Genomic DNA, 13,266 nt, shown 5'->3' with positions numbered 1-13,266 from the left:
CTCGCCACAAAGTAAAATCATTTGCTCCGTTATAATTTTTCCACCTCAAAATTTGTACTTACCATAGTTCCATCAACGCCTTAGACAAGTTCAAGACCAACCTTACTTTGGGTAATATTCTCAAAAATATCTTTTCTGATGTGCAAATCAGTCAGAGCTCCAACCACATATCATAATTTGAAATTCAAGAGAAAATTATGACCAAAGATCTTATACCAGTTTGTTGAACTTTGACGTGATGCATTTTGTAGACAATTATATAAGTCAGCAAATAATAAAAAATGAGACACAAGAAATTTACGTGGTTCGACAATTTGTATATGCCTATGGGAATGAGAACAAAGAATTTATTCTATAGAGAAAGTTTATAATGAATTTTCACTCAATATTTTTCATGTCCCAACTTTATACAAAGAAACTCTCGATTTTTCTCAAGAAGCTCCCTCAATTGCTTCTTATGTTTATCATTTTGGAATGCTCTACAAGGCCAAAGATGAAGCCTATTTATATGAAAATTTTAGATGTAACATATGACTCAAAATCATCCACATCCTTCAATTATCAACCACCATATTTATTAGCTAACTATCAACCACCATCATCATGTCAACTAACAAACACCATTATTAATTATGCCAACTAATCAACATTTTGGCTTGCAAATATGTTCAGGTTGATCTAGTCCTTGTATAAGTCCCAAGGTTTTTCTTAATAAAATCTTTAGAACATTAACTACTTGAACACTTCTCATGTTACCACAAACAAAGGTTAAAGGAGCAAAGAGTAATGCATTGCCGATCTTCTTGGACTCAGGCAAGACATGCTTCTGTTTCAACCATTACTTCTAATTTAGCTCAAGAGTAAGCTTGGATATCAATTTTTGGGAAATTACTAAAATCATATTGTAATAAGTTACATCTGGTTAATTTTTTATTTTGATATTTTAACTAGTCAAAATTTGGTTATATCCCGTAATATAACTTTTGCATTTTTTTACCTGCTTCTTAGTATATCACCAATATTCAGTATTATGTCAGTAATATCTCATATAACGCTACGACAAAATAAGACTAATAATAATAAAAAAATATGGCATGAAACCAAATTTTGAATATTTAATTAATAAAACCAAATTAAGGTCAATTTACTGGACGAATTTGATTACTTTCTCTCAATTTTGTTGAAAATTAAAGCATGACACAATTAAATTAAGGGTAAATTGGTTTTTAATCCTCAAACCCAAACTTTTATTTATCCTAACTCTCTACACCTAAAAAACCGTGCACAAACTCCCTAGAAAGATAAAATTAACATAAATACCCTTATTTTTAAAATGATTGATTTTCCTGGAAGAAAATAATATCAGAGCCGAAGTAAAATTATTTCAAATATACAAACTTATTATTATAAAGTAATTAAATGTTTGAGGAGAAGAATTTCTCAAATAACATGATCCGAATCCAGGTCCGAGATTAATTATTTACAGGAATTATTTCAGAACTCTGGAATATCGACAACAGAAAGATCTAACTAAGGTTAGATATCAAGTAGGAACTTCTCAGAGTCGTAAGATAAACTTATGATTTTCAAAATAACATGTTCCTAGAAATAGTACCGGATTCCTCTAAACTCTCCGGAGATCTTAGAGAAATTCAAAAGACGGTACAGAATTATGGCAATATGTTGTATTATGTACCACAAAATTTGGAGAAAATTCTTGAAAACCAAGAAGAAATTCTTGAAATATTAAAGGATATTCGAACAAGACTTCAAAACCTAGAACAACAACCATGGTCTATTAAAAAGACTTCAGAAGAAAGGTTAACACCATCATTTGGTACTGAACCCTTATTACATCAAAAGGGGAAGACCAAAGTGATATCAAAACCTTTAACTGAAGAAAAAAGATTATCAATCTAATTAAAACAGTCTCAGAAAAGAAATTAATCATATGACAACTTTAGAAATGATTTGTCTAGAGGATCTCCAAGAGCTTGCAGAATCTTTTGCAAATCTCAAGGTCGTAGATCTGAAGATGAACACAACAGGAGGTGAACAACCCTCCATAACCTGTTCATCTTCTCATATACCACCAAGAGAAAGTGTGGGATCTAAAAATATAAATATGAGAGAATCCCAATCAGACTTTTACACTGGTGGAGAAGCACACCCAGCGGGAACAAGGTCAAGGAAAAATCAATTTTCTTTGCACCAAACACCCTATGAGAAATCTGTTTTAGAACATATACATCCTTATGGGGTTATGATTAGCCTCGATGTATTAGATTTCAAAAACAGCGAAGATCTCATAGATGATTGGACATCCACTATGAGAATCGTAGCAGGCACACTCGATTTCAATAGGGAATGATTCATTAAACTTCTGAAAATGAGTCTTATGGGATCGATTAAAATTGCTTGAGACATGACTTCGGTAGAAACCAAATAATCAGTCCTAGCATGAAAATCTCTTAGCGAGATAACCAGAAGAATGACTACCTTTTTTAAAGCACAATTTGTAGAGGTAGACTATTTTAACAGTCAAGATACAGAGAAGAAAAAGAAATACACTCAAGCTCTGTATACTCTTGAATTACATGATATATGTTTAGTGGATGAATATATTATGTTATTCACTAAATATAGATGGAATTCAGGAGTTGAAGAAGATATAGCAATGCAACTCTTCTTTGCCAAAATTCCAAGTCCCTTGAGAGAAATGCTCATAAGGGAATATGTTCCTGGCAATCCAGATACATTGGCACGAAAAGCCTCTTTTCTCAAAGGAAAATTGGCAGAATGATGTCATTTGACAGCATTACAAAAGAATTACAAATGATTAAGGGGTATTAACAAACATATTCCTTTTTGTTGTAAAGAAAATGATCTTCAAACAATTATTGAAAGTAAACCACAGAGGCATAAGAGGAAAAGTTTTCGGACTCATCATTATGCTAAAAGTGGGAGAAGTTCTTGGAAACCAAGAACAATTTGGTCTAGACGAAAAAGGACAGATCTTATAAATATGGGCAAAGAAGTGGACCATCAAGAAGTAGGATATCATCCCAAACATCGAGTACATCTCGAAGCACAGGAAGAACACCTACAAAGAAAACTTTCAGAAGAGCTCATACTCGAGCTAATGAAAGTTTTAAAGATTGTAATTGCTGGACATGTGGATCAATAGGTCATATCTCAACCAACTGTACAGAAAATGAGAAACGAGGTATTAAATGCTTCGATCCAACTCCAGATATTGAAGAAGCAGTTTATTACAAAGATCACATTCAGGTATACCGATTTGAGGATATTGCCTATGACGGAAGTATATATGAAGAAGAAGAAGTTTTAAGTCAAGGAGAATCTGATGGAACTGAATCAGAATCTGATTGAAGACGAGGTGTTTCGACAACAAACACATGAAGATTTGTCTGGTTTCTTTATTCAGACAACAATATCTCATAAAATGGTCCAAAGGATCATGAGAGAAAATCCCAGTCTACATAGATATCAATCATTCTCTGCAGGACAGGTAGAAAAGTTCTTAGGAAATCTTGGCCTATGAAATAGAAAGCATCATCTAATCTATAAAGTTTCCAAAAAGAAAATGGCAATTCCAATGGAACTTACAAGAAATAGAATAGAAATGCAACTAATTCCTTCCGAATAGATTAATGAGAAATTACAAAAACTCAAGATAGAAGTAGCACGAACCATGTCCTGGATTCATATTGGAGCAATCCAGATTATGATAAAAGATACTTTCAAAGAAGAAATAGATTCACCCATTGATATTTCTATATATGATAAATGAATGAGAAACCTTCAAGATTCAGTATTGGGAACAATCTCTAAAAATCTCTGTGCAAGAAAAATTGTAAGAGTAATTTATCCAAGAATAGCCTACAACCGGGCAGATCGAGATTTCAGCCGAGCTTTGACATTACATCAAAATTCAAAAAAAAAGGCTGATGAAAAAAAGGTAATAGACTATATTCTATTACCTATCAGATTTCATATGCTCTATTTAATACACATCATTCAGAATTGTTTATTAGAAATGAGTTCATTGAAATACCCTGAGATATTTGGAAAAGTTGCCTAGGCAATTTATTCAGAAAGAGTTGAGTTTCTTTTAATACATGAGACATATATCCAAATACAAGACAAATCGATTCTACAAAGGAATAAAAGTCTTATATTGGAATCAAGGAGACTATCTTTTTAGGGAGATAGAATTACAAGTTACAGGTGGATAAAAACGCCTGTCCAAGAAACTCAACAGGAGCCAAAAAGCTTTTCCACAATAGGAAAGCTTAGATGACCAGAAGGGTGAAAGGAAGTAGAAATAGTATTTGATATTACGAAACACATGAATCAATTTTCTTGTAATAATATATACTATTTAGAACAACTCATGATAGGAACTTACCAAGGAATGATTAATATCGGAGAATTGGAAGTTCATATCAAAGTAATTTCAGGAAAAGAACCAGATCGATTGGTTCTTGAACTAGAGTTTCTCGAGGAACATAAACCTTGGAAACATCTAGAATATGAAATGGAGTTTATGGCAGAAGATAGAATGTGGAAGATCCAATTATCACAAGTCCATTCTCGATGTACATTCCAGAAGGGATGTTATACGAACAATATAAAGCAGAATACTTTGCTGGTTATATTGACTCATATGCTAGAATCTGTACAGCAAAAAGTGAAGTTTTTCCAAATAATTTAGAAGAAGAATTACCAAATATTGCTGGAAGAGATTTTTACAGACGTATCTTAATCTTATGTAAGGGGATTAAGATGACGGAAATCGTGATCGGAGGTGCTGGACAAACACCTTGGTATATGGTAAAAACATCACCGATTTATTTTCATGATATAGGAGCTGACATTCTGCTAGGTAATAATTTCCTGCAAATGTTTAAGTCCTACACGCAAGTAAATGAGACTAGAAAATTAGTATTCACAATAACTTGTGATCACAAAATCATAGTTCAGCGATTAAGAGAGGCATTTTATAGAAAATTGCCCATTTAATTTCGCAGCAAGTGTGGTGATGAAGGAAAACTTCTGAACCCAAAAATGAAGGATTCTAGACGGGTTGGAGAAACAATGCTCCAATTAAGAGCAGATAGACAGCTCCAACGTGAAGAAATAGAATGCCTTAAGATAGCTGTGAGGACCGAAAAATTTTTTAAGATACAATTAACAATTGTAAGGAAATTTGTAGGATAATAAGATATGCACCTTGGGAAATTAATTGTAGGAAATCATTTTACCAAGTCAATAATACATACACTAAGGTATGCTAATCTTCGAAAATTGGAAAGAATATTTGCATGATTGGAGTATCATACAAAGTAAAAGGGTTGAGGCATGATAATTGCTAGAGATTTCGAAAATCCCTCCTAGATTAATTTCCTAATTATGGTGATGGATAGATACTAGTGTGATTGGGAAATATAGCATCCAAGATGGCTCAAAATCCTTCCCACCTAGCAACCTAATTTTCGAAAATATTGAGGGGCAAGGGATTAAGGAATGAATCTCATAAATTGGTAACAAAATAAACTCACTATGGAATGATTTTCTTAAGAAAAAAAATCGTGTGAATCTTGAGTGCAAATATATGGGATTTTGATGTCATATTCAATTCCACTCCCCTCAACTATAAATAGGCCATCCCCTCACTCCACAAGACACCACAATTTCGAAATCCCCTTTGTTGAAATCTCGAAATTTTCAGCAATCCCCTAGCCGAAACTCTGCCCGAATATCGTCCCAACATTAGCCTAAAAATCGAAGCCGAAGCGCCGTCTGAGCAAGAAGGAGAAGCAATCCAATTCTCGAAGCCAAACACCTACGTTCCTAGCATAAATACATACTGTAAGTGGGCTGTTTTTAAAACTCAAAGTTTCGAATTTTATGCATATGTGAATTTTTCGGTTTTTGAAAATACACTCGAGTACAATATTCTTTCTACTCTTTTCGTGTAATTGTCATACGATTTCAAAAGCACTGTGAGGAGTCGACTGTATACGGGAGGGAATCTCAACCACGAGGTACCCTTACGCGGGGGGGGACATAACCGCTATACGGCCTCGCCCCCTTAGAGGAGTAAAAATTAGGGACTGACGTCAGTAAACCGCAGAAAGTAGATGAGTCGCAGTGCTGTGTCAAAGTTATGCATGTTTATGAAGTATGTATGCAAGTCATGTTTTATTCTCGAAATTTGTGCATGTTGTCTTTATTGTGCTCGATTTTCCCCCATTTACTGAGTATTCCCAAATACTCACCCCCTTACAACCCTTCCCAGATAAGCCCGATGAAGAACTCGAGGATGAGGAGTCCGAACAGTTCTGGGGATGGTGAACGTTCAAGGAATACAGTTTAAGTTATTACTAAGTAGATTTACGTTTCCGCATTAAAACTATGTCGTCTTATTTATTTTGGGAATTGTAAAGACAATGGTTATTTAATTTAAGATTATGATATATAAACTGGTTCGGTTTATATTGTGCTACAAGAGGCTTGTTGTTGCGATTGTGTGATTGTTAAACAACGCCGGTGTCATTCCCGAGTTTCGGGGCGTGACATTTAAGTGGTATCAGAGCCGCCAGGTTCATAATCCGAGTGGGAAAAAAAAAAACCCTAAAAATTTTCAGTGGAATTTTAACTCGAGGTCCGATGCTACCCCCTTCGAAACGGCCCAACGAGCAAGGATCACGACCATAAAGTGGTGAGCACCACGCTGAAATCGCGAAAATCCTTCGTTTAGGCCTCCGAAACGTCGTTTTTGCCGTTTTAGGAAATATTCGTAGACCCTATAACTTCTCGTAGGAAATTCCGAATTCGATTCCGTCAATTGTCCCGGAATCCTCTCGACATATGCTTCGAACCCATATGTCAAATTCCAAACTTTCCATTTTTGGAAAAAAAAATATATTTATTTAAATTTCAAAAATTTCATATATATTGCATATTCTCACTTGTTATATACTGTCTATTTCGGATTCTGAGCATTTCCATTTTTGATTTCAGGAAATGGCTCCAGCTACTCCCATGCGACCCCGTACTCGTGTCCAAGCTGCCCTTCGTTTGAAGGAGCTTGCCCTTCACTACCAGTCACGCCAGATTTCGACGACTTAGAGCCCGATTAAGGGAGAGGAGGAGTGAGGTCGAAACCTTAACCGCTGAGAAAGAAGAGATTCAGGTCCGCCTTAATCAGTCTATCTATCAGGGTGAACTAGTTATGGGAGATAACATGGACCTACGGGACGTCATAGAGCAATGCAAATATCAAAATGGAAAGCTACGAGAGGATGCGGAGCGCTGTCGCAAGGAACTTGAAGAGGAGAAACAGCAGAATGCCAAGGGTAAGAGGAGACTCGAAAATTTAAGTGCAGGCTGATAAGCTGCATTGCCAAAGTGAACCACTAGCTGACTCAACAGGGTGAAGCGCTGAAGAACAAGATCAAGGAGAATAAGAAGGGGTACGAACTACGCCATCAGAGTACCATAGATCTATTGGACGAGGCAGAGGCAGATGTTCAGGGGTGGAAGACACAGGTGGCCCAGCTTAATGCAGAGAATGCCCAGCTCACCCACATGGTGGAGCTACTGCAAGAGGAGGAGCCGGAGGAGGAGCTGGAAGAAGAGGAGCCGATAGAGATCGACGAGCCTATAGCTGCCATAGGAGATGGAGAGATAGATGATTAGAGTTCTTAGTTACCTTTCCCTATTACTAGGAGTTTATCTTTCCATTGTTGCTATTTTATTTCAGTCAGTATGATTTATTTCCATTCAGCACGCTTTGTTCATTTAGTTGTTTCCTTACATTCAAAGAATTAATAAAATTATGATTATTTATTAATCTCAGTTGTTCATTCAAGTTATGCTTACTTATTAACTTCAATTGTTCCAGCATAACTTATCTATTCAATCTTGTTATATATACAACAAATTCTTAGAAGCGTTTAACTTGTAGGAAATGGCCGGTAGACCACCAAGACAAAACCGCAACCCCCGTTATGCCAACAACAACAACAACAACAACACTAATGAAGAAGGCAACGGGCCTCCACCTCAGTTCAATCTCAATCAAGCGGACCTAATGGCCATAGCCACGATCGTGGCGACGACACTTCAAGGGTTAGTGAACCCCAATGCTAATCAGCAGCCCCCACCTCCACCACAGCATGGGGTCAAGTTTCATTACGAGTCACTGCGCAAGAACAGGTGCCCAACCTTCAGTGGCGCTGCCGACCCCGAAGTTAGCCAGAGTTGGCTAAAAAGCGTGGAAACTCAGTTAAGACTGTTGGAAGTCCCGGATGCACTAAAAGTGGACGTGACAGTGCCCTTCTTGGAAGATAAGGCAGCTAAATGCTGGGAAGCAGTCTCGCCAGCTATGACCGCTGCTGGACCAATCACATGGCGAATCTTCCAAGAAACATTTCTGAAACAGTACTACCCGGCAGAAGTCAGACTACAGAAGCTAAGTGAGTTTGAAAATCTCAGCCAGGCCCCAGATATGTCAGTAGTGGAATATACATCTCAGTTCAATGCCCTTGGATCATATGCTCCAGCGATTATGGCGGATGAAGTTCTGAAATTGCACCGCTTTAAGAAGGGGTTGAACAGCAGAATCCAATCAGCTCTAGCGGTCTACCAACCTGCCAACTTTTCAGATTTGATGGGTGCGGCTATCCGAGCCGAAACTGATATTCGTCGAAGAGAAGGGGAAAACAGGAACAAGCGACCCCCTGTCAACCCGCCTTCTCAGGGCAGACCAATTTTCAAGAGGCCCAATCAGTCGGGTGGACCTCCCTCAGGGAAATTCCCCGCCAATAACAATCCAGGACTCAAGTCATGCTCAACATGTGGCTTCAAGCACTCCGGGGAATGCCGAAGGGCCAGCGGTGTATGCTTTGGATGTGGGAAAGCGGGGCACCGAATTGCAGAATGTCCTACCGCCGCCAACCGACTAGCAGGGCCAAACAGAGGAACTGGGCCAAATACGGGAGCAGGCCCTAGTAAACCAAAGGAGGACAAACCCAATGCTAGGATCTTTGCCATGACTCAGGAAGAGGCTGACGACGCAACTGAAGTCGTGTCAGGTACCATTCTAACTCAATCAGTGCCTGCTTAGGCATTATTTGACTGTGGCGCTACGCACTCCTTTATGTCTAAGAGGTTTGCTAAAAAATTAGGACGTAAGCCCGATAAGCTAACCGAACCTTTCCGAATAGCCACACCTACTAATAGAGCCGTTGAAACGAACGAGATTTACAGAGATTGTAAAATCAGTATTAGTGATCAGACTTTTAGCACCGATTTGATACAGCTAATCATGGTCGATTTCGACGTAATCTTAGGGATGGATTGGTTAGCAAGAAACAGTGCAATAGTAGATTGTAAAGGGAAGAGAGTTAAACTCCTAACCGCAGAGCAGAAGGAAGTCGTGTTTCATGGTAAATCCAGGGAACGGAAGTTGCTACTTTCCGCATCTCAAACCTGGAAAGCCATGAAATCCGGGGAGGACATCTACCTAGCGATGGTCAGGGAAGGAAAAGAAGAAGTAGAAATGAAACTGGAAGACATCCTGATAGTGAGAGAGTTCCCAGATGTTTTTCCTGAAGAGCTCTCAGGGACGGTCCCGGACCGTGAGATTGAGTTCGAAATCAACTTGGTTCCCGGTGCTGCACCAATCTCTAAAGCACCCTACAGAATGGCACCAGCCGAACTCAAGGAATTAAAAGAACAACTCCAAGAATTGATAGATAAAAGGCAGATTCGACCGAGTAGTGTCCCCGTGGGGAGCTCCAGTACTCTTCGTAAAGAAAAAAGTTGGTAGTATGAGATTATGCATCGACTACAGAGAATTAAACAAGATCACCATCAAGAACAGGTACCCTCTACCTCGGATAGACGATCTGTTTGATCAGCTTAAAGGAGCCGCCGTCTTTTCTAAACTGGATCTGAGGACAGGTTATCACCAGTTGAAGGTCAGGGCTGAAGATATCCCCAAGACAGCCTTTCGAACCAGGTATGGGCATTACGAATTCACAGTGATGCCTTTTGGTCTGACCAATGCACCGGCAGCATTCATGGACCTGATGAACAGAGTGTTCAAGCCATTCCTGGATCAGTTCATAGTGGTATTCATCGACGATATCCTCGTCTATTCTCCTGACGAGACGAGCCATGAGGAGCACCTTCACTTTGCACTACAGACCTTAAGAGAGAATAAGCTATACGCTAAGTTCAGCAAGTGTGAATTCTGGCTAAGGAGTGTGTCGTTTCTAGGACACGTGATTTCAAGAGAAGGAGTGTCAGTGGACCCAAGGAAAGTAGAGGCAATTACCGAGTGGCCGAGACCTAAGAACGCCACCGATATCAGAAGTTTTCTTGGATTGGCGGGTTACTACCGAAAGTTTGTTGAAGGGTTCTCCTCGATAGCCGTGCCACTGACGAAGCTCACACAGAAGAATTCTAAATTCATCTGGGATGACGATTGTGAGAAGAGTTTCCAGACATTGAAGGAGAAACTCGCATCCACACCAGTGTTAATATTGCCTGCAGAAAATAAGGATTTTACCATCTACAGTGACGCATCTAAGGAAGGTCTGGGATGCGTACTCATGCAGGAAGGAAGAGTGATCGCCTACTCATCAAGGCAGTTGAAACCGCATGAGCAGAATTATCCTACTCATGACCTGGAACTAGCAGCGGTTGTCTTTGCCTTAAAGATTTGGAGGCACTATCTCTAGGGTGCTAAATGTGAAATCTTCACAGACCATCAGAGCCTCAAGTACTTGTTCACCCAAAAGGAAATTAATATGAGGCAAAGGCGATGGATCGAACTTCTGAAAGATTATGACTTGACCATAAGTTACCATCCGGGTAAAGCAAACAAGGTAGCTGATGCGCTAAGTCGGAAGGGCCGTGGCAAGGTAACTCTAGCGTCCCTCTCTGTCCAGCCATGCCTACAGGAGACCGTCAAGTTAAACCAGGATCGAGACCCGGTACTGACTAAACTTAAGGAGCAGGTCAGAGAAGGGAAGTCTCAAGATCATCAGATTGACGATAAGGGAATCTTGTGGATGAAAGGGAGAATGTGTGTGCCCGACAGTGATAACCTTCGCCAAGAGATAATGGCAGAGGCGCACAAGTCAAAATTCTCAGTCCACCTAGGCAGTACGAAAATGTACAGGGACCTCAAGAATAGTTTCTGGTAGAATGGCATGAAGAGAGATGTAGCTGAATTCGTCTCCAGATGTCAGGTATTCCAGCAGGTCAAAGCAGAACACCAGCGACCTGGGGGATTACTGCAACCTTTGGAAATTCCCGAATGGAAGTGGGAGCATATCTCCATGGACTTTGTGGTAGGATTGCCAAAGTATAGGCAAAGCCACGACGGTATATGGGTGATCGTGGACAGACTCACAAAGACTGCACACTTCCTACCCGTCCGCATGAATTACAACCTCGACAAGTTGGCTTCACTGTACATGGACCACATCGTGAAACTGCATGGAGTGCCAGTTAGCATCTTCTCTGACAGAGACCCGAGGTTCGTTTCGCGTTTTTGGAAAAGCTTTCAAGAGGCCATGGGAACGAAAGTGACCCTAAGTACGGCCTATCATCCTCAAACCGATGGGCAAACGGAGAGAACCATACAGACCTTAGAAGATATGCTACGAGCGTGCGCTCTTGAATTCAGTAGCAACTGGAGCACTCATCTACCCTTAATTGAGTTTGCTTATAACAACAACTATCACAGCAGCATCGGAATGGCCCCATACGAAGCCCTTTATGGAAGAAAATGTCGATCACCACTTTATTGGGACGAAGTCGGAGAGAAAGCCTTAGTGGGACCCGAGCTAGTGCAGATGACTGTGGACAAAGTTAAAATTGTCCGAGAGAAACTCAAGGCAGCTCAAGATCGACAGAAAAGTTGGGCAGATCTTAGGAGAAGGCCTATGGAGTTCCATGTGGGCGAGAAGGCTTATGTGAAAGTCTAGCCTATGAGAGAAGTTGTCCGATTCAGTAAGGCCGGGAAATTGAACCCTCGATATGTTGGACCCTTTGAAATCTTGGAAAGAGTGGGCACGCTAGCATGCAGACTGGCATTACCACCAAGCATGTCAAGGATAGACAACGTGTTCCATGTGTCCCAACTAAGGAAGTACATTCCAGACCCAAGTCACGTATTAGAAGTAGAACCGCTCTTGATCGAAGGGAACTTGGGAGAAGAACTGAAATACGAAGATGTCCCCATTAGAATCGTGGACACCAAGGAACAAGTCCTCAGACGACGCATCATCCCCTACGTCAAGGTACAGTGGTCCAACCACACCGAGCGAGAAGCAACTTGGGAAGTGGAAGAGAAAATGCGAATGGATTATCCCTACCTGTTTGGAGACCAAGCCAGGCCAAGTTTCGAGAACGAAACTTCTCATAAGGAGGGAGGGATGTGAGGACCGAAAATTTTTTTAAGATACAATTAACAATTGTAAGGAAATTTGTAGGATAATAAGATATGCACCTTGGGAAATTAATTGTTGGAAATCTTTTTACCAAGTCAATAATACCTACACTTAGGTATGCTAATCTTCGAAAATTGGAAAGAATATTTGCATGATTGGAGTATCATACAAAGTAAAAGGGTTGAGGCATGATAATTGCTAGAGATTTCGAAAATCCCTCCTAGATTAATTTCCTAATTATGGTGATGGATAGATACTAGTGTGATTGAGAAATATATCATCCAAGATGGCTCAAAATCCTTCCCACCTAGCAACCTAATTTTCGAAAATATTGAGGGGCAAGGGATTAAGGAATGAATCTCATAAATTGGTAACAAAATAAACTCACCATGGAATGATTTTCTTAGGAAAAAAATCGTGTGAATCTTGAGTGCAAATATATGGGATTTTGATGCCATATTCAATTCCACTCCCCTCAACTATAAATAGGCCATCCCCTCACTCCACAAGACACCACAATTTCGAAATCCCCTTTGTTGAAATCTCTAAATTTTCAGCAATCCCCTAGCCGAAACTCTGCCCGAATATCGTCCCAACATTAGCCTAAAAATCGAAGCCGAAGCGCCGTCTAAGCAAGAAGGAGAAGCAATCCAATTCTCGAAGCCAAAAACCTACGTTCCTAGCATAAATACATACTGTAAGTGGGCTGTTTTTAAAAATCAAAGTTTCGAATTTTATGCATATGTGAATTTTTCGGTTTTTGAAAATA

At 39.6% G+C, this 13,266-nt stretch overlaps 2 protein-coding genes across 2 annotated transcripts; both read left to right on the top strand.

The window, feature by feature from the left end:
* The first annotated feature begins 7,999 nt into the window (after positions 1-7,999).
* Positions 8,000-9,862, top strand: LOC142556859 (uncharacterized). The gene is made up of 2 exons (XM_075668357.1): positions 8,000-9,125; positions 9,219-9,862. Exons 1-2 carry the CDS (start codon positions 8,000-8,002, stop codon positions 9,860-9,862), a joined length of 1,770 nt encoding a protein of 589 aa, XP_075524472.1.
* Positions 9,863-12,035: 2,173 nt separating this feature from the next.
* LOC142556858 (uncharacterized) lies at positions 12,036-12,488 on the top strand. The gene has a single exon (XM_075668355.1). The coding sequence runs from the start codon at positions 12,036-12,038 to the stop codon at positions 12,486-12,488; it is 453 nt and encodes a 150-aa protein (XP_075524470.1).
* Positions 12,489-13,266: the final 778 nt, after the last annotated feature.

This window comes from Primulina tabacum, chromosome 9 (assembly GCF_025594145.1).
Source record: "Primulina tabacum isolate GXHZ01 chromosome 9, ASM2559414v2, whole genome shotgun sequence".
Classification (NCBI taxonomy): Eukaryota; Viridiplantae; Streptophyta; class Magnoliopsida; order Lamiales; family Gesneriaceae; genus Primulina; species Primulina tabacum.
Note: the sequence above shows the minus strand (reverse complement) of the source record. Positions and strands in the feature narration are given on the sequence as shown.

Coding starts and splice junctions, on each gene's coding strand:
- LOC142556859 (XM_075668357.1), top strand. CDS start 8,000: ATGGCCGGTAGACCACCAAGACAAAACCGCAACCCCCGTTATGCCAAC. Junction 9,126..9,218: donor CGCAACTGAAGTCGTGTCAG/GTACCATTCTAA, acceptor CTAAAAAATTAG/GACGTAAGCCCGATAAGCTA.
- LOC142556858 (XM_075668355.1), top strand. CDS start 12,036: ATGAGAGAAGTTGTCCGATTCAGTAAGGCCGGGAAATTGAACCCTCGA.